Here is a 25,641-nt window from a genome sequence, read left to right as displayed (position 1 = left end):
CGTTTTTGTTTAAGCGTGAGCGGGCTGCCGTAGGAAAACTCGTGCAGCTCCTCCTGCTTTGATAATTCTTCAGCGTCTGTGGGGTCTCCCAGAGCTATGAGACTGGAGTCCTTGTCGCCTGCCGACTGATTATTTCCTGAGTCCTTAAAAGAAAAGTCTTTGGAACAGTCCTCCACGCTTACTTGCACAAGGGGAGTTGTGCTCAGGCTGAGGACAGAGGGGTGGCTGGGGATGGAGGGCGAGGAGGCAGCATTTTTACCAGAGGCACCATCATTTCCTTGGTCCATGGTCTCCTCTTCCTCGTCACTCTCCACTATTCGGAGAGGGGGGAGAGGTTCAAACACGAGAGAGTCGCTGTCAGATGTCGAGAGCATAGAATGTTTTTCGGGCCCAGATGTCGAATCTGAGGACAAATCTATCAGGTCTAAATCCTCTTTAGGAGCAGGCTTTATCGGAGAATCGACTTTGACCTCAAACGTCTCCATGCAGTTTAACCTAACTTCTGGTATCACAGGCCTTCGCATCTCCTGAAAACCTCCCGCGGCAGAGTTCTCGGGGGCTTCGGCGGTGTCAGGCCGCGTAGCGGAGTTCTGTCTGGGACGTCCGTGGTCGTGTTGTCTTTGCGTGATATAAGCAGCCTGGGCAGGAGGCTTATCTATGTCACACCGGTCTATGCAGGACTTCCTACGGTGCTCATCTAATGTAAACAAGAGGGAGTCTGCATTCCCTATATCAAGAGATTTTTGTTTTAAAGAGCGCAGCTTTTTTTTCTGAATGCTTTCTTCTCTCACACAGTGTAGAATGCTGTCTTGTACTGCGCCCGTTTCTCTATATTCAGCCAGCTCTATTTCACCTGATTAAAACAGAAAAAGCTAGTACTGTTTTACTTGGAGATTCCACCATTTTTTTTCCCCTCATACTTGGGCATACGATTGGCATAAATCATAATCACAATCCCAGCTCCACCAGAAGGCAAAACTGACCTTCTGGCCAAGTTTTTGGAAGGTTCATTCTAAATTTCAAAAAAAAAAAACCAGAAACCTTTGGCATGAAAGAACCCACAATGGCAGTTTAAGATCATATTTCCAAAATCAGGCTTCGGGATAATTCCTCAGCTCTGTTCATTTGTGCACAGGAGAGGGGATCACTTTTGGCTGAGGCAGATCTAGGAAACTGTGCTCAAATTGTGTGGAAGAGAAGCAAACATCTTGCAACAAATCAAATCAAGCAATGGCCCTCTGGGACGACCACGACGTTAATGATGTATCTGTCAGTTCACGTATATATATAAACGCGTCTATATATATACTGTTTGTGCATACATATAGATAAAATCAACGGTATTAAAATGTGTCGTAACATAATAAAATTAAGATTTCACCCCAAACAAATGGTAGAGTACAACATTTCTGCATAAAATTACTAAGAGGAAAAAATTCATACTTCTCTGAACATTCATCTCAACCGGCTGATATTTCACCATTTTGCTGCCGCCTATCCTTTTCAATCTTGCAAAAAAAGTTTGAGACTCTTTATTGCAGGGTCCAGTAGGTGTATCATGAATATCAGATTCATCAAAAACACTATCTTCTTCTAATTGGGGAGAGAAAGTCAAAATTACACTTAAGAGGTTATTCTCTCTTAGGCTGTGTCTACACAAGCATTTCAATGAAAGCATTATATGGAACAAAATCTGCGTGGTTTCTACACCAGCCCGAGTCTAGGCAGGGCTAGGTATTTCATCCAGGTGTCAAATCATCCATATGTTGAACAGAGCAACCTGTTACAAAGTTGCCGCTCATTTTCCCTGTGACAAATGGCAGCATTTTCAAGAGAGGCATCTCAATATTCCAACAGAGGCTTCATGCAGAAACTTTTCCAACGCACTTAAAACCAGATAACACACACGTGTCAAGAATCTGTGACGCAGCTTGAACGTCCCTGCTTTTGGCGAATTTTCAGGCTAATTTGGCAAAAGAAAATTAAACAAAATGAGTAGACCTCGCCGTTTCCAAAAATATATGCCTTCCTGGGATTTGAGAACTGGCATAGACACAGCCTAACAGTACATGCACCTTATGCTTTGTGAATGCAAAATACTGTACTCTACACTTGGTAATGAAACACACAACACACAGAAAAAGCTTAGAAAAGCCACTGGTCATCTCAAAAGCTCCACAAATGATTATGGACTGAAAGAGTAAACAAAAGAAGAAAACAAAAAATAACATTTTTCCCTAGTTAAGTAAGACTCTTCTCTGAGGAGTTTGCCACATGTAATTATTATGAATCCCAAAAAGAATTTTTGACTAGTCATCCTGAGGCTCCATAAACAAACTGGTCACTTAGAGTGCCTGTCAAGCTTCTTTTAGGTAAATCAAAGATAAACCTAAAAATGTATTAATGAGGAAAGGGTTGCTACATTGCAACCCCACGAAGTTCACTTAACAAATGTTCTTTCTTTAGAAAGGCCACATACAAAGCAGCAAGAGAAAAGGCTACTAAAATGTATTTAATACCACAATAAATAGAATTAACCTACTATTCGAGTTGAGTATCACCGAAATCTTAGCATTTGGCCTATATTTATACCTAACTATACGACAAAATGAGGCTCAGGTGTGATTATGCTTATTTAAGATCTCTTAACTATATGAGAAATACAAGCTTAGAATTAAGTTTCGATCCTGTCCTAATACACAAGAGTCTACAAGTAAGTGAAACTTGAAGCAGATGTTGGATAGACTAAGAATACTAATCTTCATAAAATAAAAAAATAAATGTTAATAATCAAAATGGATACAAAACTCCCCGTGAACTTCCACAAAGATGAGAAAGCTTATCAAATTCTGTATTTCTGGCGAGATGCACCGCAGTGATCTGTTTTATTTCTTTTTTCCTTTTTAAAAATATACTCCTTTGAAAAATACAGGTTTTTGAGGAAATGGTTATTCAACTCCCATTACATAACTTTGAAGTAATTCCCAAATGTACTGAATGAGAGAAAGAACGATTTCAAGATGGCACCTCCCATCTAGAAAGGTTCATCTGGGATTGACCCAAATACTGGGCCCACATTCAGGATATCCATAGTTTAACTGAATCTACCTAGTTTCCTAGAAAGTAGGACTTAAGCCGGTAGACCAAATATTCTTCAGGAAGGCTCCGAATGGTACCAGAACTAAAGAACTTTGCTCTCAGAGTTCCATCTATGGCCAACCTAGACTTGGACCTTGTAGCAATAAACATATAATGGAACGCTGGCTCCAATCCATCCGATTGAGGTATTTCCAGAGCGGTCCTACCAAATCAGATTCTGTTAACACCACCTGGCTTTCTTTCAGAACTGGATTAGATGATGTCACCTTTTACAAATCTAATCATGCAGTAACATGCACTAAAGATATACACCTTAGCTCTCAGCTCTCACCTAGAAACATTCAGGCTGTAATTTTACTCTATCTAAAGTTTAATTCCACTGCCTCCTTTGAGGAAAAACTATCAATTAAAAAGTGTCAGTGTTGGAAATCATGTAAACCTATGCAGCAAAAATATTTCATTTCGGTTGCCTTAAATCAATTCTTATTGAGTAAGGCGGCCAGGAAAAAGCACTTCAGCAAAGTCAGACTCCATTCAAATCTGTGAGCACAAAGTTCAGGAGCAAATTAGAGGCTGACAGGCGCCGACCGAGATCACCTCCATCCCGTAGGAAAAGGCCTACGAAGTCTCCTTCACCAAACAGCAGTTTTTTACCAAACACCAGTTCTTAGGAAAGAGACTTTAGAAGCATAGCATTTATTTCTCTTGAATGCTCATTTAAAAAATTAAAGCGACAACATCTAGGGGGAAGTCGGAAAATTAATGAAGCGCTAAGTGATTTTTTTCGACTCCAGAATCTCTGGGGGCGCTCCTCTATCTCCTAAGAAAAACACTGTCCAGAACTGTATTACGCATTCGAGGCAAGTTCGGGATAGAATTGAGATGTGTAAAGTACCTTTCTCTTTCTCGCTGTATCTGCTTACGTTACTGTAGTCACTGTACAGAGGCCCTGCCGCAGCGTGGGGCTTGCAGCTGTGGTACTGTGCGTTCAGTGTATTGACTGTTATGTGAATCAGATGCAGCAGGACCTTGCTGATGTCACAGTCTCGGTATGGGTACTGCTCAATAAAACGGAGGGAGAAAAATATACATGGTTATTTTGAAGGGTATGTGTTCCGCTTGATCTTGCTACATATTTTTCTCAGTATTTCTTTGGGATAAAAAGAAACACACAGAAAAATGAGAACATAAATTCCTCTCATGGCCTTATCTTGACAAGGGACAGTATTCCCTGCCTTCCACACCAAACTGCAGACGCATGCCAGCTTGTAGTTACAATTCCTTTCAAGAAAATTATCTGGTCGGCAGTATGGTGGTTCCCAGAGGGAAAGGGGAGAGAGGGGGAGGTAGAAAAGGGTCGAGGGAGTCAAACATATGGTGACAGAAAGAGATCTGACCTTGGGTGGTGAACACACAAGGCAATATACGGATGACGTATTATAGAATGGTACACTTAAAACCTATATGATTTTATTAACCGATGTCAGTCCAATAAACATTTGGTGTATAAATATAATTTTGAATATTTTCCTTGTTTTCTGATATAACAATTAAAATTCGGAACATAAATAGAGCTTGTTGACCGATGTCCTACAAGTCGCCATTTTTGGTTTTAAACAGTTTCAAGAGTATCCACAGGCATGGCCTCCATTTCTATTTTCATTCTAATAGCTCTTTGTTTTTCAACAGCAATCATACAATAAGATCCTTCTTCGGAAGGTCAAATTGTCATCCTACAAAATTCTCAACATAGGTCTCCGAAGTGTTCTTCTTGCTAAGAGAATCGTTTCACCTCCCAAAAAAACCGACTATAGCAACTCACCTTGTAAAGGATGACAAGCAAGGCCTTCAACCACATCTGCCGGATGTGAGGTTTTAGGGGCCAGAGGGAACAACGAGGTGGCTGTTGGAAATAATGCCGTAGCTGAGGGCAAGAGCAGTATTTGAGCACCTGGACCACCAAGGGCAGAAGGTGCTTCCCCAAGTTAATGTTATAATCCATAACCTGGAATAGGAAGAAAATTGATAACTGAAGAAAAGTATAAAGGACTCTGAGAAGCCAAAAGGAAAAATTCGAACCATCGAAACACGGCAAAAGTAAAAGTAAAAGTTTACGATATGACTTTTGAAAGCTGTTTCTACACTTACCTGGGCGATTCCTGCAATAAACGCATTAAAGCAAGTTGACAGACGCATCTTTTGAGGCGCAATCATGAAGCAACCTTCCTGCTGGTCATAGCCGAGTAAGACGTACAGGTGCCGCTTGACCGTGTTGAAGGCCTTCGCACTGCTGATGTCTGACTCGGCGCTGCTCTCATCCTTGGCCATGAACTTCATGAGCACTGTAATCAGCTGGTGAACGGTCTGGTGGTCAATCCCAGCATCTTCTGGAAGCAGGTCCTTGATGGTGTTGTCATTCTCAGGGGATTGTTGTCCTGTCAGTACAAGAAAGGCCATCAGTGGGTGGCTCCTCCACAAGTAAGCTTACCCTAAAACCTCACTTCTTGATAAAATGCCATTCTGTCTTCTGCCGCTAAATATGTAAAGGTTCTGTTCTTGACAAATTAAAGGCACACGATGGCCTGCTAAGCAAAGCATTAGTCCAAGGGCAGAAGTTATTACATCCATCAACTACCAAATAATTTGAGATTAATAAGGGAATGGAAATAAAAATAGGGCATCGCAATGCTAGGTTATGTTCGAACAGCAAGACAAACACCTCAGTAAACTTTACATTTAGTGAGTTTTCAAAGATCTTGCCAAAGTTTTATCCTCAGTGAAAAAAAGAGAGAAGTTTCCTTGCTAGCTTTGCCAAATTAGTACTAAGGATAAAAACAAAAATAATATTCTAAAATCAACTGAGCACAAAAACATCAACTGGGTTATTTTGTTTAAATTATCTCAATTCAGTTATGATCATAAATCAGCAGGTAAAAAAAAATTTCTTTTTCAAATCCTGAGATATTAGCAATGTGTAGTCTTTGAATGATATCGTCAAAATCATAAATAGCAAATTATAAGACCTGCTGTATGTAAATATGAGAAACACACAGGGGGTGCAAAAACGAGAAGAAAGAAGCATGAACTTTTAAAAACAGAAAAAACGCCACATGAAGGTGAGCTGAAAGTTCACATAGAAAGAAAAAAATACCTTCACCCTTCACTTACTCGTAACCTAACAAATAATTATATCCGAGCAGCTCCCTGACACTGACTTTCTGTTATTTTTCTAAGTCAGAAATTATACCCTGTCTCCCTTGTTGTTCTGCCTCTTCTGATCTGCTTCAGTTTAGAACTTTGGGGGAAGGAAGAGTGAAATGTGCTCTTCCGCATTTATGTTTGGGGGCCAGCTCAAAATACTCTTTGCATTTTTGTCCTTCCTTTGACAAGCAGCATCGGAATTTCTACACTGAAACCCGTTTTTGCCTGATGGGTTAGGTAAGTACATGAGCATTCTTATCACTCATCCGGTAAGAAGAAGTTCTGCTAAATGATGACAAGCTTTGGTTACAAATCGTTATAAACCAAACCTTGGTAACTTATAATCATGGCATAAAGGATATAAGAGAGAGCTAGGTAGAAATTTATACCCACGAACTCCTCAACTAATTTGGCAAAATCTCAGTCTTCCAGGACACAACCGAGAAAAGCAAGATAGAAGAAAGGTTTGGGGGGACTGCGGAAACGAGCTGTCTCAAGCCCAAACACTTTTCTGTGGAGCCGTGGCATGAAGGTAATGTCAGGTTCAGAATTCACTAGGTTAGAACTACACATAAGGTAACAAGCTATGTCATCTGGTTTTCCGCAGATGATCAGAAGATTGTTGGTCTGTTCAAAAGTGATATACTGAGAAGGGATAGTTGACAATGAACGAAGAAGCAGCAAAATCAAGTAAGTCTCAGAGACTAACAGAGGAAAGCAGCTGACAACCTTCAGCGTGACCCTAGGACATTAACATTTTCTGTCTCACACAACCTATTCATGAAGGAATAATACATGCGATGTACTTTAGAGAAGTTTTTACCAAAACTTATTCAAATAAAACCTAGAAATTTGTTTATGATGGTGTTTCACATGCAGACTAATTAATACATTGTTAATATTATCATTATTTGTTAGGCATGCATCGGCCATCAGAAAAAAATTAATTTGTGTGGAACACCAAGAAAAAGCAAGAAATGTCAAGCATTGCCGTCTATTACGATTAAATTAAATGTCTGAAATAGAAGATCAGACCAAAAGCAATACCTATGTAAATCCTCATAAAACAAAATAAGTTTAGAGAACAATCTTTTCAACACTGAAAAATATTTAATCTTGTAATACTTCTCCAGAGTATTACTTTATAACTAAAAGGAGGTTATTGCTTTGGGAAAGCTTGGGCCAAGAATGTGACAAGTGTGAGAATCTAGGTTCCTGGCGGAGTTCAATGTTACTGTAGCAGCAAGCGATAGCTGCTACAATACAGCTTCATTCCTCAATTCTTTTTAGCTCTGGGGGGCAAGGTTTAAGACCTAAGGAATCACTCAGTCCTGCTCAACCACCTCTAAGTCCAGACTGGCTTGACTCCAAAGTCCCAAGGTTAAAAATGGAACTGAGGAGGGTTTGAGAAGTTGCACCTTTGCTTCGCAGCCCTGAGAATCTAGGGACCCCGCTACAGAAGAAAGGGAACGCTAAACTAGGCCCACGTTGGACACTGGCTACCAATTTCATTCTATCCCCATTCTGGTCTATAAAATAAACCATCAGACTTCACCTTTAAATATTTTAAAACTCTTCTTCCTGTTGCAAGAAGACATTCATTTAAAAAGTATAAACCTTAACTTTTCCCATCAAATCATATTTTCCTAACGACTAAGTATCATTTCACAAATGCCCTACCCTCGTTTTAGATTCATCTCCGTTGATTTTCCATGCTTCAGCTTTACGTTTGCTACTCTTATTTTGCTTTCTCTGAATAGCCAGGAATGAATGATCTTTAACAAACTACTAAATGTACTGGAAAAAAAATAATAAGACTAGAAAATGGAAACTTTTGCATAAAGTAAAAAAAAAAAAAATCACTTTTCATTCCAATAATTTACCCCTCCACTTATGGGCTTTACAAGTCTGTGCTTTGTATATCATCTTTCTTTAAAATACCGTAGGCTTGTGACTGGTACACTCTTCACTAAGAAAAGTTACTTAATCAAATCGAAGCTGAAATTTTCTTTATGATAAAGAAATTAATTTTAATGTTTTGATTATCCATAAAGGGTACAAAATTTCCATTTTAAAAGTAAATGCTTACAATATTTTCTTTAAGGTGTGCCAATTAAAACACTTTCAAATTCTCGTCTATGAAATTCCTACATGTTTTAACTATAGAGATTTAACCTGTTAAGAGATTTGATTTTATCGTTACTGAAAATAGAATCGTAAGCATCTCTATCATACGAGGCAGAGTCATTCCTAACATAGCTTTAACATGGACCGGGTCCATTGTGAGCGGTCCACAGAGGGACACGACTAACTGAAACTGCAGAGTGTAACACACCTTTATTTAGTCAGCTAATTCGAGACCATCCAAGACCAGGATCTGCTCTTCTAGACGCATCTACTATTACCCCACCACAAATGCTCGACCTTCCTACAAGCTGGGGTCCTCACGAACCTCGAAATGCAGCCGACATCTTCCCACCTTTGCATCTTTGTTCACGGTGCTCTCTTCATCTTGCAAGGCGGCCCTCCACCCCCATCTCCGATGTTACCCTATGGATCTGGTCCCCAGAAGCCACTCTATTACATGTGCCCACCCCCTCTCAGAAATTGGATGTGATCCCGAAGACAAGAAAGGAGGGAAGAGAGGAGAAATGAAAGGAAAAATGGAAGAAAGTTTCCTTTACGGCGCCTATCTCTCATGTCACAAGTAACTATTATGCAAGGCACAACTTTTTATTCATTCATTTGCCTTATTTCCCCTATAAGAACAAAGGCTCCTTAAAGGCAAGTGCTATGTCTTATATATTTTTATATCCTTCACAGAATCTGGCACTGTGTCTGACATATAGTAGATCCTTATTATTCATAAATGCCTAGGTGTACTGAATTCAAATATCTCAGATTTCTGTCTTCTATATAGGAGAAAAACTGATGAAGTCCCCAAAGAGCGAGAAAGTGGCTAGGGATATAAGGAACATTCCTCTGTGAAAGTCAACTCACTGACCCCTCCGTCAAATCGACGAGTGACAATTCAGTAGAGGGAAAAGGACCCCTTCCGCGAGCTTACTGTGCACTTGGTCGAGGGAAGCCAGCGATCAAGGGCTGTAAAGAGGTTGCGTTATGTCGGTGGTTCTGGTTGTACTGCCTCATTGGTCTCCTTAGCGCATTAACTCGACTCAAAGCTTCATTCACAGCAGTTCTGTGATGTGTGCACACAGCCACAGAAGGGCTATCGAGCTGGGGGGCCGGTGACTAACTCCATATCCTCATATGCTCCCCGTCCCTGCCTTGGCCTCTTCCTACCACACGCCTTATCACCATACATTTACATCCCATCCAGCAGTCAAGGCCTGGCTGAAAAGCCGCCTGTCCGCAGACCTTCCCTGTTGCCTCCAGCTCTCCTCTCATGGCGTTTGATGTGAACCATCCTGCAGCTCTGCCACTTTCAGTCTAGATAAGAATTTACTTATGTGCATACTTTATCTCTTACTTGACTATAAGCAAGTTAAGGGTATAGAAATTTCTGATGAATCTTTGCATTCTTCCCATTTCCAAGTACAGCAGATGCCTGATAAATGTTTTCTTGATAGAAAATGTCATTTCCCAAAAACTATCATTTCAAACAAGGGCATTCCTATAAAAACAACCGTACTCTTTGATTTATTGGATTGTAATGATCAACAGGCATTTCGAAGTTAGTGAAGATGTGAGTTGTAAACCATCTCTAGAAAGAGAGAGCTCAAGCGAAGCAATTCGGAAGTCTAGGCTGGCACATTAAGAGGGAGGCAGGAAAGGTAAACACAAGTTTTATCAATGCTACCTAGCATTGGACACCGAGCACTGGGCACCTAGCATTGGACACCTAGCACTGGGCACCTAGCATTGGACACCAAGCACTGGACACCTAGCATTGGACACCTAGCACTGGGCACCAAGCACTGGGCACCTAGCACTGGGCCCCCTCTCTTGATACAAATTCAGACCAAGAGATCTCAAGATTTCTCTGTAAACTGGAGTGGAGTACCCATGCCCCTTTAGGGATTAGGATAGCTCTAGACCAGTTGCTGGTTCTAACTGGAAAGGTCCTTTGGTCTGGATGCTCATAGGCTTAAGCCACACTGTAGCAGACCCAAATACCCAGGTCAGCTCCATAACCAGCCTGGGGTGCTCATGTCCCACAGGGCAGGAATACCCTAAGGCCAATTCATCGAGAGGTAGTTAGAGTGGAAAGAAAGCAAATCAAGTCTTCTGGACTCAAGTATCGGTTCTGTCCCTAACTAGTTAGTTATATGTGATCTTTAGCAAAGCATCTAAACAGAAGTTCTTAATCCCTCAAGACCTTAGTTTTCCTGTCTGTATGTAAAGTAAAAAAATAAAAATATTTGTGAAAGTATTAGAGTTGTGAAATCAAAATTACATGATTTGCAAAATACTCTTCACAGGTAAAGAGGTACTATATATGTGTGTGTGTGTGTGTGTGTGTGTGTGTGTGTGTGTGTGTGTGTGTATGAAGTATTATTATTATTTTTTACCTACTATTGTTTAATTACTTATTCTAGGGGATGAGAAACAAGACATAATTAAGCTCCCTGTCATCACATGGAGTTGATGCCATTTCTTCAGTATCGTGCTATTTATTACAACACACCATGACTGTTGCATTATATTCAATTAATATTCAAGAGATGCTCTGAAACATCGAAGACAAAGAATTCCTGGTTCTCACAGCGTCGGTGGAAATATGCTTATGTCTAATCATAATTATACCAACTCCGGATTAGCAGATGAGTGTATATTTCATCGATTAGGATTAAAAAAGGTGCTGAGCTCCTACTAGCGTTTACCACATACACCTTGCAAGAGAGATCGAGATGACTGGGTTTGAGACCCAGATCTGTCACCAACATGCTTGTGACACTTATTCCTTTCTGGGAACCTTGGTGTCCTCTTGTATAAAATGAGAATGTTGACATACTTCTAATGTTTCAGTTACAGCATTCTACAAATTTTATATATATGCACAAGGCCTTTGATTTGACTCATAAAAGTCACAGAGGAATGCAGCTCTTCACTAGCCTTGCAGTATACCTTCTGTAAGTGTATTTTCATTGCAAAATTCGCTCTGTGTGCTAAGATCAGAGAGCCATAAATTGTAAATCCAGTACCAAAAACTTTAGCCTAAACGATTAAAATTAAGTTTTGCTGCATACTTAAAGGGCATCTGCTTTACTTCAGACCTAATCAATAAGAGGTCTTATACGGGGGAGCTTGTTACCTGTACTGAATAAAAGCATATTTAAGTAGCAATATTTCAGTTTCCATTTAATTACTATCTTAAACCATCCTGAACAGTCCTCTGATTATCCTGGCATGTCTTTGCTCCCAAGTTAAAACATTCAGCATCCAGTAAATAATGATGCAAAAATGAAAAATTAATTTGAAATTGCCTGATAAGCAATTTATAAGCTTCTAAATCTGTGCAAGTTTTGCTTATGGTGGTGATCATGTAAATTATCATAATATTTAATATAAATAACGCTATTATCTGCCCCTTTCCATCTGGTCACTTTTAGTGTGACAATTAGATGTCTGAAAGCTTTTCTTAATGTCAGGAAACATATGTACACATTTCCCAAAGAGATGTCAGAGGATTCCTTTGGTTGGATTGTTACAATGGGCAATAGTAATTACAGACTAGCTTTCCAATGAAGCTTTAAGACAAAAAGAAAAGATGGCGTCCAATAAAGATAGTTTGTGAAATTGCATTAAGACCAATCTAAAAAGCCCTGACCAAAGGGGAAGTCGATGGATTTCACATTTGTAATGAGCTCAGGATAAGAAGTTCTTATTTTTATTCTTTCTTTTATCTTGGCACAGTTGAGGCACAAGTGATGTGCAAAACAAGGTAGAGAGACTAGGTCAAGTGTTGCTATTCCTTGTCTCATCGATTTTAGAAGAGAAAAATACACCTTGGCCAACATCCGCCATTTGCAATTGTGATCTTGGGACGCTTGCTCTTGTCCTTCTCTCCCACCCTAACTGCCTCTCTTTCTAGGGTCATTTTCATAAGACATAACACACACATTCTTCAGTCTCCTTACCTGAAATCTTCCTTCTGAGAAAACTCTGAAAAGTTTATCTTAAAACTATTCTTAGAAAACAATAGAAAAACTGAATGTTCTATAGCATGATACATAGGTGGTAGTGACCAAGTTTGTTTTTTGACAAAAAACCTTCACAACCATCCCAGTGACTCATGGCACCATTTGTGTAGACAACATTTAGTCTGTAATAGCCTCGCCGGTGTCCCTTCAACCCTTGGGATACTTCGTGATACACTGTAACCCAGCATGGAACATCAGATGATAGCTACACTGTACCAAGCTTAATATGATGCCATAGTCCTCCAAACGGTGGAAATCCTTTCTCTTAGAGACAGAAATGCATGTAGAGTTGCAGGGAATCAGGAATGGCTAAGGGAATGAGTAGATGATGGTGGTTCAAATGTATAACCTTTTAAAATGCAAATGAAATGTATGTTTTTCCTATAGCAGATATATATGAACATATGAACATAATATTTCTATGTGTAAATACACATACAAATATGAGTACTAAGTATAGCTCTAGTCATATTGGCTCTCTGGGGAATAGTGCATACTCAGGTTAACATGATGCTTCTTACTGGACCAAAAGTTAATGGGATCAAAAGTCACCTGCCAGTATCAAGATTAAAAGACTTGCTATGTCAGGGGCTCAAATGCTTGAGCATCTGGGGTAAGACCCTTCGAGCTTGCAGATCCTAAATATATCACTCTGGTCCAGTTAGAGACACCACATTCTTTACTTTGTCCACCTGTGATAGATACTTGCACACAGGCCTTCAAGTCGGAAGTACCCACCTGGCGTCTGTTCGGGTGTCCCACCGAGAGCTGGAGCAGACTGCTCATGCCTGGTCAACCTCACAGCTTAAAAATCAACAACAACTCTATTTAAATAAGCATTAAAAACAACTTGAGCCTAGAAAATATACTCAGTGCTAACTGCATTGGATAGTAGGGGCAAGTTTAGTTTTCCTATTTGTAATTAACATCACATAAAAGATGTTTACATCACAAAAGTTTTGTGGTTTTATGTGAATCTCAAGAATACCGTTCAACGTTACTTTCATTCTTAATCTTCGAAATTGTCATGTGAATCGATTAACAAGAAATAACAATAAATAAACTTTATATCTCAAAACTGATCGGTTAGGTTCTAAAAGAGCTGAGAAATTCTTATAAAAATTGTAATTTATTTGATCTACGAGTTGGTTTCTAGGATCTGATTCAGTTTTACCTCAGGCCTCAGATTACTACAGGATATTCTTAAATGACCACCTGTTATTATCTTGGCTCTCTGAAAACCTGGGTTAATGATTGCTCAAAGGGCTTTCATTAATTCTTCCAAAGTTCAAAATACCACATTGCCATAGCTTGTCAAAAAATAGAGAAAAATGCCATAAATAAAATCAAATCAAATTTATGATTAAAAATGGTTATGTTACATAAGGCTGTCTTCTAATAAATGCCAATGAAAAAAACAAACTTTTCAGCTCTGACAGAATAAGGAATATGTTTTAAGGTGTTTTTTTTTATTAACTTCACAGCGGTTATTTAAAAATTAAACCATTTAACAAATTTTACAAGTTAATAATATATTTAAATGTACCCATTCACTAATATGATGATTTAGTTATAAATTTTTAATCATTTCTCATTCATGAGCCATTGCTAATCATTAGAGTTTATCTAGTCATCTGGTAACTTAAGAAAATTTTTGTTCTCTTTAAAAGTGCTATATAAAGAAAGACCTTTAGAAAACAAGTAGATATGGTCTTTTTATTAAGTAGGCAATGAAGTTTGTTTTTATTTTAAGTTATCTGGTAAGGTTGGGTAGAAATTCAACTTTTCCTCCACCTGATTTTTCTTTTTCAGAAGCAACCATCATGATTGGTTTGTTTGGGAGCCTGTTTGGCTGCATCTGTCATGCATTAAATGAAAATGCAGTGCAAATTTCCACTCTACCTCCTTAGCTGCCAAGGGTCCTGTCACAGTCTCATCCAAGGAGCTCTTAGGGTACAAAGCTGGCGCAAACCTCCATATTCTAGGACTTAGGAGAAAATGCTTCTTCTACTTTCATGCCAAGCATCAATGGATCTGCTGTCTTCTACATTTCAAAACAATCTACTGCTAGATCAAGGCTTTGCTTCACCCACAAACTGGGAAGAGCCAACCAGTGCACTACCACCCCTTGGGTGACCCTCTAGGGACTCCGAAGGCCAAAACTGCTGAGTGACCTTAGTTTGCTAAATACGCTACTCCCTGTGAACATTCGACAAGACACGTCCGCCTCAGAAAGACATTAAATGGACTTAAAGGAAGGGCGGAAGAAGATACTCAACGGATTTTGGAGGTTAGGGTCTCGGGGAGGGAGAGCGCCCTCTTGGACTCCGCGGGCCCCTTCACGCTGTCTCGCAGGGAACGCACGCTCTTCTGGCGGTTCCTGGCAAAACGAGCCCTCTTGATCTTCCACAGCGCAGTGTCACTGAGGTTGGCGACGTTGGTCCTTACAGCAGTGATAGCTTTGCAAAAGGAATTAGAGGTTATCATTTTTCTTAACTGGCTGTTATATACCACTAGTTTGAAACAATCCGTGTAAATTTTCAGTATTAAAACCCATCCTTCGTGGATACATGACTCATTCATCTATTCCCTCATCTTATCTTAAAAAATCAAGACTATTCCTTATTTTGAATATAACCTATCATTTTTCTGTTTAGACCATAAGATTAAATTATCTAATTTTGTTATCGCTGGATCAATAGTTGAATGATCAAAGTATTTTCCCCATCTATTTAGAGTTGCAAGTAACTGATTAATAAACATGCAAGAGTGAATTTGCAAGGGGCAAATATATCTCACAAACTTGCTCACAAACATTATATATATCACGACCTAATAATATCTAAGGCACACACACAGTCACAAATGGTTCTCATAGGTCCTCGTGAAATGAGAAGAATTTTTATTTTGGAATGCCAGAAAATAATTAACCTGCGGATTACTACAATAGATACTCAAAAAACATTTTATGAACTGAGTACATGAAATCAAAACATCCTCCATAGTTGAACGTCAAACTACAGGCAGAGTATCTCCTGCTTATCTAGTGAGCACAAGAATAGGAACTGTGACTTTTTAAAGCATTTTGCTTCAAATCATTTTGCTTACTTGTAGGAAAAGGAAATTCTTTGTTACAATCCAAATGCAGCTGAGCTTCCAATGAAAGAGTCTCAAATCTATTGACAAAGAACTCCCAGCTCAAAGCAGGAATATCTTGCTTAAGAAAATGCAAAAGTAAAAGCTTGCTCAATATTGTGGGTCGATCCTTAACCACAGTATCAAACTGGAAGTCAAGACAAAGACACAGACCCTGGGGAAAAGGCGGGGAAAAGGAAAGTCAGATGTAAATATCTAAGTTGGTCCAAAGCAAGCACACTAAACAAAGTCGGTAAAACAGGGCAACCTCCTCAATCTATATTTATAATGTAGAATGATCCTGTTTAAATATTTTTTTATTGTAAATTTTGGTAGAAAAAAATGTAGAAAAGAAGTTTCTCCTAATTATAGAATACCTCTTGAATTTCAAGGAAATCTGAACAAAATATGTTATTAATTTTTATGCAATAAATAATAAACACTTAACCCGAATACTCTCAAACTGATGTTTCTTTTTTTAATGTCTACAGATTCCATAAGAGACACATACTTCCAATGCTACATTTTAGAATACACAAGAAGATGGTCTTTAAATTCCCTTTCAAGACTAAATTCTCAAATTCAGAATTAAAATTTCTAAAAGAAATTTAGATTTTAGAATTCTTTTAGTGATTCTGAAAAAAAATAAAGTCACCTTATCTTCTTGGAATGTGAGTGGAACATATTGTCTTAAGAAATCAAAGATGTAATAGATTGAAAATCTACTTCTGTAGTGTATGAGTCTACCACTCCTTTTTTTAACTGAATGAAATTTAAAAACTGTAATTCATCCAACCATCTTATTAATTCATTCAACTCTCATCTAATGAGCACCTCCTCTGTTCCAGGCCCTGAGCAGGGGTAAGACATACAACCATCTAATCTTATTAAGAACAACAGAGAAGGACTATCCAGAAGACAACGGAATTTTCACAAGGGAGGGGGTGTGTCCACAGGCAGCATTAACTCTATAGTTTTTCAGATCCTGCACCATTTGCCCCTTCTTCTTAGTCCTTTTTGTAAGAAGGACACTTCTACTAATTGAGAGACACAAACACACACACACACACACACACACACAGTTAAGAACACAGAGTTTATTATAAGTTGGACCTGAGTTTGCTCTGCCACTTACTAGCCATATGATTCTGTAATTACTTAACCTTTCTAACCCACAGCTTCTCTATCTGTATAACGGGAACCCACAAAAGGTTACTGTAGGATTAAATGAGATAAAGTATGATGGGACACTTTCAATACACTTCCTTGGAAACGCAATATCTATCTGATAAATGTTAGTTCTTGCCATTATTACTAGTTTTAATAAGAGCGATATAATAATAAATCGGGTGGCAATGTGGAAAAACAGAAGATCAAGACTTTGGAGGCCCTAGTCTTGGTTCTTCTGTAAATTCGCTTTGTGTTCTTTGATAAATCACATTATCTCTCTGAGACCTGGTTTCTTCAACTGTAAAATAAAGGTGCCCAGTAAGATAAATATACAACTCTCTCCAGGTCTCATATTTCACGTCTCTTTGGCTTTAATTTCTAACATTTCATTTTGGTAGCATGTTTACCTTCTCATGTTTGCTTTAATTTATATTATAATTCATCCAATTTCTCTTAGCATTTAGCCTCTAATGGCAAGGGCTTCTAGCTCTGAAACCAGCTAAATGATATGAAATAAACCTGCCTAGTTTTTAAATCTGCCTCGCACAAAAAGAAAGTTACATCTGTCAGTTACATCTGTCAAAAGTGATATCAGCACATTGGACAAAGACTGAAACGAAAGTATCAACAAATAAAACCAAGAGCTCTGTTAATAAGGTGTTTTTCTCAATTTTAATGTTTTCCCCAATTTACAAATTTCCATCATTGTCGTCATTATCATCATCGCAATCAAATGCGTTTATGTGACACGTAACTCAATGGTTTAGTAGAGCAGAACAGATAACACACATCTGAGGGACGTCACCTGTAATGCCGGCCTCTTTATAGTGTCGAGCAGGAGACCAGCCCTGGTAGCCACCGCTGGGTTGACATCCTCCACAGCTGTCAGAAAGCAGCAGAAGGCATGTGCCAGGGAATACTTCAGCAGATGGTTTTTGGTTACTGAGTGAATATCCAGAAACCTACAAATTACAGCCACTTTTTCCACTGCAATGTAAAAGGCAGGGAACAAAAAAAAATTGACATTTATTTAGACAGTCTGAGAACTGAACCTGCAGGTATTAGGGTAACTCTGGGCCCCACACACCAATTTTAAATACCAAAAGGAAGTTCTGTGCCACCTTCTCGAGGGTTCTATCTGTACATCAGAGACCATTTCCAATCAGTATGGTATCTTCCTGCCAGGCAGCTTTAGCACTGGGTTGTCTTTGTTTTATAGTCTTTCCCTTGTTTAACTTCCAGCTACATTTCAAACTATTCAGAATGCCTCCATGCTCATCTCTCTGTCCATTCCCCAGAGATTCTGCAGACAACACAGTGGGGCGGGAGGTGCCCACCAGTCCTGGCTCTAGGTTCTGGACCCTCTGTTCTACTCTTTGTATGTCAAGATGTGAAATGACGACCAGTCTTCTTGGGGCTATAGAGCACATTTATAGATGAATGTGCTGAAATAGATGCACTTACTTGATAGATTTCTAATTATTCTGCAAATCTATGTTATCAATTCCAGCCACTCTTGAGACATAGCTTTATAAGAAATTATAATACATAGTAAAGCAATATAGTTCCATCAAATAAAGAGATTTCAGTACTTTGCTTAATCTGTTCCAGCAGCCTAGAACATTCTTTCTGTTCTTTACTGCCTATTCTTACTGCTCTGTTCTTCAATGACATTCCACCATCCTTAAAGGAATCTGCTGTTAAAATTCTGCATGTTCTGTGAAGTCCACTCCAACTTTCTAGAGTGGCCTTTCCATCCCATGAACACCTGCAAAACTACTATTCGTTTACACATGGCGTTTATGTGTTCATACATAGCCATATGACATATCTCTTTTTGTGATCTTGAGTTATATTTACGCTTTTATAGTTTCTTAACCTCTTACATGTTTATATTTGGTCTCATCAATTAAATTAGGGGCGTCCGAGAGAAGAAATATGCTCTCATACTCTTTTTATTGCTCCCATGGTACTTAGTACATACAGTATTTATTCAATAAATTCACCGATTCATTTATTTTAAATACATATACATAATATATGTAAAAACTCAGAAACCGTGTAGGTACTTGTGTGGCGATGGAAGTAAATAGAAAATGAGCTGCTGTGGACTGAATGTCTGTGTCCCCCCCACAATTCACATGTTGAAGCCCTAACCCCTAGTGTGATGGTATTTGGAGGTGGGATCTTGGGACGTAATTAGGTTTAGATGAGGTCGTGAGGGTGCGGCCCCCATAATGGGTTTCATGTCCTCATAAAAAGGGAGACCAGAGCTCTCCATCTCTCCCCACCATGTGAGGACACAGAAAGAAGGTGACCATCTTTAAGCCAAGAACAGAGCCCTCACTGAAGAACCAAATTGGCAGGCACCTTGATCTTGGACTTCCCAGCCTCCAGAACTATGAGAAATAAATCCCTGTTGTTGAAGCCCCCCAGTCTGTGGTATTCTGTTATGGCGGCATGAGCAGACTAATATGTGACTCGTTCGCAGGTCTTGACTTCAAAGTCAAGTTGACGAAAAGAGATAAAGCAGGTACAACTATAACTGAAATGTGATATACAAGGCTGTAAAGGCCGCGAATGAGGTACACATGAAATGCTGTGGGAGTAAAGAAATGGCTTCCCACTAAGGGGACTGAGAAAGTAGAGCCCAGTGAAGGAATGTGAAGGTGGTTCAAATGGAGGTGGCAGTTGAACGGGACCTCGAAGGGAAGAGGATTCAGACGGAGAGCAGAGGGCGGGAAGACGTGGACGAGGGGAGCAGGAAGCAATGGGGAGAGAGCGATGGCGTGTGAAGAAAGAGCGGGAGAGGAGGCCACGGACGCGGGCACTCAGACCGTGGCGGGCTTCGAATGTCCGGTTCAGGAGTCTGAACTTCATTCTCTAGACATGGAAAACCCATTAACATTTTTAAGCAGAAAAGCAACATCATCAGAGCTGTGATTCCGAAGATTAGTCTGGTAATATCTAATCCTTAAATTGCAATGAAAGAGCATGGTTAAATATGTAACTGCATTGCTTGGAATTTAATGCCTACGAAGTGTTGCCAATACGATGCTGTTTTTTGCTTGAAAATTTTGCTCTGATCTTATTCCCTACTACATCATGTGCTTCCATGTAAGTAAACCAGCCACTGGGATGCGTGGGGCATTAAAAACCACGAACTCTTTGAGGTGGCCAGAGATTAGGAAAACTGAACTCTAAAGCATAATAGTTAACTCACCGGATGGAACTTACATTCTTTTGACCAATTTTTGAGACACTAAAATGTACAGAACGATTCCAATAAGGCACACTACAGTATGCCAAGCCCGCCTGCTGCCCCCGGAGAATGGGAGCACGGTACAGTGTCAGTGAAGCCAGCAGATGTGGGGCTAAGCGAACACATCCAGGTTCTTTTCTTACCATATTCCTCTAAGAACTTGTCATTCTAAGCACTAGGAAATTACCCATCACTGCCCCAGACATGGTCCCGGATACTTCAAGGCAAGGGTATAACACCAGAGTTTCTCAAAAGCCACTGAGTTACCTGGAGAACATGTTAAAAATGTAGATTCCTGGCCTCACCTCCTGAGATTCTGATTCAGTAGGTCTAGGATGGGGCCCGGTAATCTGTGTTTTTAAATACATTCCCCCAGTTACTCTGATGTAAATAATCTACTAGGTTGACTATGTGATTGATCATTCAAGCCAGGACCCACTGGAAGTAAATGAGGGTTCAATTAATAAATACACCTGGACAACAGGTACAAACTGAAACTATCCAAGGCAAACTAGACAGGGTAACCCTAATTAAAGACCTTTCTGCATAATGCTGTCACTGAGGAAGCTCAGCTAGGTAGAAGCAACAAAGAACACCAGCAAATAGGATGATGCCCTTTAAAAAGAAGGGAGGAAAAAGGAGGTCCGAAGAGAGATCTCGGAACTGGACACCTGGTTTACACCGTGATCCAGAGAGAATTTTTAAGCTAATACAGAGGTACCTGCTTCAAACCTCATCTTCCAGTCTTTGCTGTTGAAATTGCCGTTTATGATTGTCCAGAAGATGTCAGCACCATGAGGAAGTGACAGAGCATGGAGGAGGAGAGGAACTGCCAACGACGAGAGCTGGGAGAACTCGGATTTGACGACTCTCCACAGGCTGGAAATCAAGAAGAAGCAAAGTGGTTAGAGTCATGATAACCTTTCTAGAAAAAAATAATGCCATTATCTCAATTTATAAGACGTGTAGCTAACAGGTGGCTGCTAAGTATGCTTTTAGTGAAACTACATTCATCCGGAAGACTATAATCCTCTGATAAACTTTTCCTATGCTCTGTTCTGTTAATTTTTTAAGTAATTTCTTTTTATGTAACCATGTAAAAAAGATCACTTAACATTACATTTTTAACATAAAAAATTTTAATTGTATATTATAAATGCAGATGTAAATGAACAATGACTGTTAAATAGTATACAAAATTGATATTAGTTATGGTAAAATGATGAAGTAATAGTGATTTAAAAGTTTTTTCTTAAGGGGCCTCTGAGACAACATCAGGCACGCCAACATTCACGTCATAGGGGTAGCAGAAGAGAGAAAGCAAGGAACTGAAAACCTATTTAAAGAAATAATGATGGAAAACTTCCCTGACCTAGTGAAAAAAATAAGACATACAAGTCCAGGAAGGTACAGAGAGTCCCAAACAAGATGAACCCAAAGAGGCCCACACAAAGACACGGCATCATTAAAATGCCGAAGGTTAAAGACAAAGAGAATCTTAAAAGCAGCAAGAGAAAAGCACCTAGTTACCTACAAGGGAGCTCCCAAAAGACTGTCTGCTGATTTCTCAACAGAAACTTTTCAGGCCAGAAGGGATTGGCATGAAATATTCAAAGTGATCAAAAGCAGTGACCTACAAGCAAGATTATACTACCCAGAGAGCTAGTATTTAGAATTAAAAGACAGATAAAGAGCTTTCCAGACAAGAAAAAGCTAAAGGAGTTCATCAACATCAAAGAGTACTACAAGAAATGTTAGAGGGACTTCTTTAAGAAGAAGGAAAGAAAAAGAGTAAAAATATGAATAATAAAATGGGAACAACTATATATCTATTAACAATTATTTTAAATGTAAATGGATTAAACGGTCTAATCAATAGATAGAGTGGCCGAATGGGTAAGAAAAAAAGACCCTTGTATGTGCTGCCTACAAAAGACTCACTTCAGACTGAAAAACACACACAGACCGAAAGTAAAGGGATAGAAAAAGATATTTCATGAAAGTGGAAATGAAAAACTAAAAGCAAGGATTGCAATACTGATACCAGACAAAAGAGACTCTAAAACAAAGCCTATAACAAGGGACAAAGAAGGACCCAGTAATCCTGATTATGGATACTTATCCAAACAAACCCAAAACACTGCTTCCAAGGGACATGGGAATCCATACGTGTATTGCAACATTCTTTACAGTAGCCAAGATATGGAGGCAACCTGAGTGCTCATCAGTGAATGAATAGATAAAGAGGTGACACATATATACAATGGAATATTAGCCATAAAAAGGAATGAAATCTTGCCATCTGCAACAACATGGATGAACCCAGAGTATTGTGCTGAGTGGAGTACATCAGACAGAGAAAGACAAATGATTTCACTTACATGTGGAATCTGAAGAATAAAATAAACAAATAAAACAAACTATAGATACAGAGAACATTTTGATGGTTGCCAGATGGGAGTGGGGTTAGCGGGTAGGCAAAACGTGTCAGGAATTAAGAAGCGTAAATTGGTAGTTACAAAATAGCATGGGGATGTAAAATATAGCATAAAAGATATAGTCAATAATATTGAAATAATTATATATGGTGTCAGATAAATATTAGATTTATCAGGGTGATCACTTGGTAAGATATATAAATGTCTAATCATCATGTTGTACACCCGAAACTAATGTAATATTGTATGCTAACAGTTATTGAAAATTTTAAAAAGTTGCTAAAACAAACAAACCCAAATAACTGTTGCAGGATAAACTGGCTACAAACCAAGCACATGAGTTTCAGGGCTTCCCCAGGATGGCAGCATAGAATGAATGAGAAGCCTTGCTCCATGGGCGCAGATTGATTTTTAAAATTCAAAGTATCTCATTTAAAAACTAATAAAATTATTTTTTTAATGTTTTTCTTATAGTGAACATCTGCGGAGTTTGGTTGGTTTTGCCTGCCCAGCAGCCTTTTCCTCTTATTCTAGCAAAGAACAACTAACTATTTTGCTGTTAAGAACAGCTTCTTCAACTGGCAGGGCTGTCAATCAAGTTCCCCCTGCCCCTTTCCTATTGTAAGAGTGACATGGGCTGATCAAAGCACTGCAATGCCATGAGTAGAGTAATTAGTCTAGGGGCGGGCTTATGACCTAAGCATGAGAATGCCAGAATCCTTTTTCCAGGTATTCCTCCTCAAAATGTATCCCCTTTCAAAGAAAACAACATCCCTCCCCTTTTCCGCCCACCCTTTGTTCCTGAACACATAGCCTACCCTTGCCTTGCAGGACCTGGCTTCAGCAACTACTCCCCTTCCTCTGATCCTTTCCCATTTGCCACAAATATGTTCAGGTCTTCTTTCTCCTAAAAATCTTTGACATCCACTCACTTCTCCCTCTAAATATATGATCTTTACCTTTCTTTGCTAACAAACTTTTGAGAAGAAAGTTCTGTGTTATATCTTTGTATTACCTTGGATTCCTGCAACATCTCTTTAAACTCACTTAAATGTGGACGAGGATCTCTCTTTTCTCCATACTCATGCTATTAAACAATGACCCTGTTCATTGTTTTAAGACCTTCCATAGATCTCCAAACATCATTAAATAAGGTCCCTATCTTCAAGGTCCTTCACATTCGGGTCCCAAACTACTTCTCCAGCCTCATTTTCCATTACTCCCCAAAAACCACACCATGCAGGAAAAAATAAAACCTTGGTATCACCTAAAGATGCCCTGCTCATTCCTTGTCCCTTCTTTCTAACTCTGCCACCTGTTTACTCTTGACATTCCCACTTTCTACAAAATGGCCTGGTTATCTCAAATATCTACCTGTCAAAACTCTATCCTTACCGCAACACTCATCCAAATAGTGTCTGCTCCAGAGCCCTTCTCCGATCGCCCAGAAACGACCTCTCCCACTTCTGAACTATACGAAACAGTCATCCATCACACATCCTTGGGATTAGACAGTGACTTATGTATATAAAGTGACCACGTATCTTAGTTTATCTGAGAACTTAGTCCACTTTATATTTATTGTTTTGAGGTTATTATGAAAATCACCCCTTCTTCACTCTCAAAAGTAGACCAATTTCAATGGTAAATGACGTGGTCACCTTCTGTATACATAGTATTCACCCTCTTCCAAACTAGATTGCAAATTTCCAAAGCGCCTAGAATAATAGTGTACATAGTAAGCCTTCAGTGATATTTGTTGAATGAATGAATAAATAAATGAACAAAGTGAGTAAAGACAGATAGAGCCTCAACTTGGTTTTGTCACCAAGTTAATCTGAAACCATCTTTCTCCTTTTTTATCACCTCATTCCCTTACATATAAAATGAGGATAATATTTTTCTGACTTGTTTCCAGGAATACTGTAACAGTTATTTTAAGGATCTCGGGAAGAAAAACAGTATGTAAATCCAAGGCAATATTTTATTATTTTTCTCAAAATGCTTAGGCAGTCTTTAAAAAAATACCTTGTCAGACAAAAACTACTTTGTCAGAGAGAGTTTAGATGTCATTAGCAGTTCTTTTTCAAGTAAGAAATCAAGTAAGTTCTCTCTCAGTTATACTAGGTAAATATTGACTTAGTACCCGCTGACATTTTTCTAGGGTATGCTATATTCTTAAGCCATCTAACAACTGAAAGGCATAACATAACCTTATTTTACCTTTTTCTATTTCTACAGTATCTAGCAAAGAAAATTACCATTAACATACTTAATAATTATAGTAAATAAAAGAAATAAAAGTAGTTCCTATAGGTAATTAAAACGTCCTGACTAAGAAAAATAACCCAAATGAGTTGGTAAGTCTTATTCTAACTAATTTTCACAGCTAAAGCCTAACATATAAACAAACAAAAAAAACATACCTCGCAATCAACATATGATCCTGAATGTAGGCTAAAAATTGAGGATGATCTTTTCTAGCGATGTACAAACACTCTCCATGTAGACAGAGAATCTTCAGGCAATTGAGCATATTAAAAAGAATGTCTGGCTCTTCAAACTTAGCCATTTCCTATGCAAAGAACCACATGGTTACTGAGTTATCTAAAAATAGCAATGCTACCAAACCAAAAAAATTCAAATATTCCAAAAAATATACCTGGAAAATGGTGTATATTAGTCTCAAAGTTACCGGAAGCTGTTGGTAGCAAAACTTTCTTTCGGTATCGTTCTTTACTGCTGTGAAGAAACAATTACACAAAGGTGAGCATAACTCCTTTCCCCCACCATTCAGGAACTGATCCAGATCACAAAACCAAAAGGAGTAAAAATAGATATAGAATATATGCATTTTAAAAGTGTATAATGTTTTTATTTGCTCTCCAACTTAGCACATATCCCTTCTATGATGAAAGGGCAGGAAACCTTTGAGATGTAAGATTCTCAGCTTGCATTTCCCACCTGCAGCTTGCATTTCCCACTGTGCAAGCCAGCCTATCGTGTCTTGGATTCCCTGAAGCGACCTCAGCCCAGCCCTATGCCCCAGTGGGCCGCTCATTCTGCTGCTACCTAAAGGAGCCGTGGGCCTAGCTAGGTAGGTATGCCTTCCTAACAGAAAAGGAAATAAGCAGGGGCTAAAGAGAGATATTCAAGCTGTGCAGGCACCTAA

General features: G+C 39.0%; 1 protein-coding gene across 2 annotated transcripts in view; it reads right to left on the bottom strand.

Annotated features, from left to right (window-relative positions):
• Window positions 1-25,641, bottom strand: part of UNC79 (unc-79 homolog, NALCN channel complex subunit) — a 172,331-nt gene that overhangs the window by 70,417 nt on the left and 76,273 nt on the right. The window contains exons 18-28 of one of the 2 annotated variants that reach the window (XM_025042103.1): window positions 25,132-25,211; window positions 24,896-25,044; window positions 20,753-20,910; window positions 17,575-17,756; window positions 15,573-15,774; window positions 14,744-14,923; window positions 5,248-5,534; window positions 4,922-5,104; window positions 3,995-4,157; window positions 1,444-1,593; window positions 1-853 (exon numbers count right to left, since the gene is read on the bottom strand). In XM_025042103.1, coding sequence (XP_024897871.1) covers window positions 1-853; window positions 1,444-1,593; window positions 3,995-4,157; window positions 4,922-5,104; window positions 5,248-5,534; window positions 14,744-14,923; window positions 15,573-15,774; window positions 17,575-17,756; window positions 20,753-20,910; window positions 24,896-25,044; window positions 25,132-25,211 — 2,587 coding nt within the window. The remainder of the gene's footprint in view (window positions 854-1,443; window positions 1,594-3,994; window positions 4,158-4,921; window positions 5,105-5,247; window positions 5,535-14,743; window positions 14,924-15,572; window positions 15,775-17,574; window positions 17,757-20,752; window positions 20,911-24,895; window positions 25,045-25,131; window positions 25,212-25,641) is intronic. The other variant, XM_025042104.1, reaches the window with a different exon arrangement.

The sequence above is a fragment of the Pteropus alecto genome, unplaced genomic scaffold (genome assembly GCF_000325575.1).
Source record: "Pteropus alecto unplaced genomic scaffold, ASM32557v1 scaffold8, whole genome shotgun sequence".
NCBI classification, from domain to species: Eukaryota; Metazoa; Chordata; class Mammalia; order Chiroptera; family Pteropodidae; genus Pteropus; species Pteropus alecto.
This window is presented reverse-complemented; position numbering and strand designations above follow the sequence as displayed.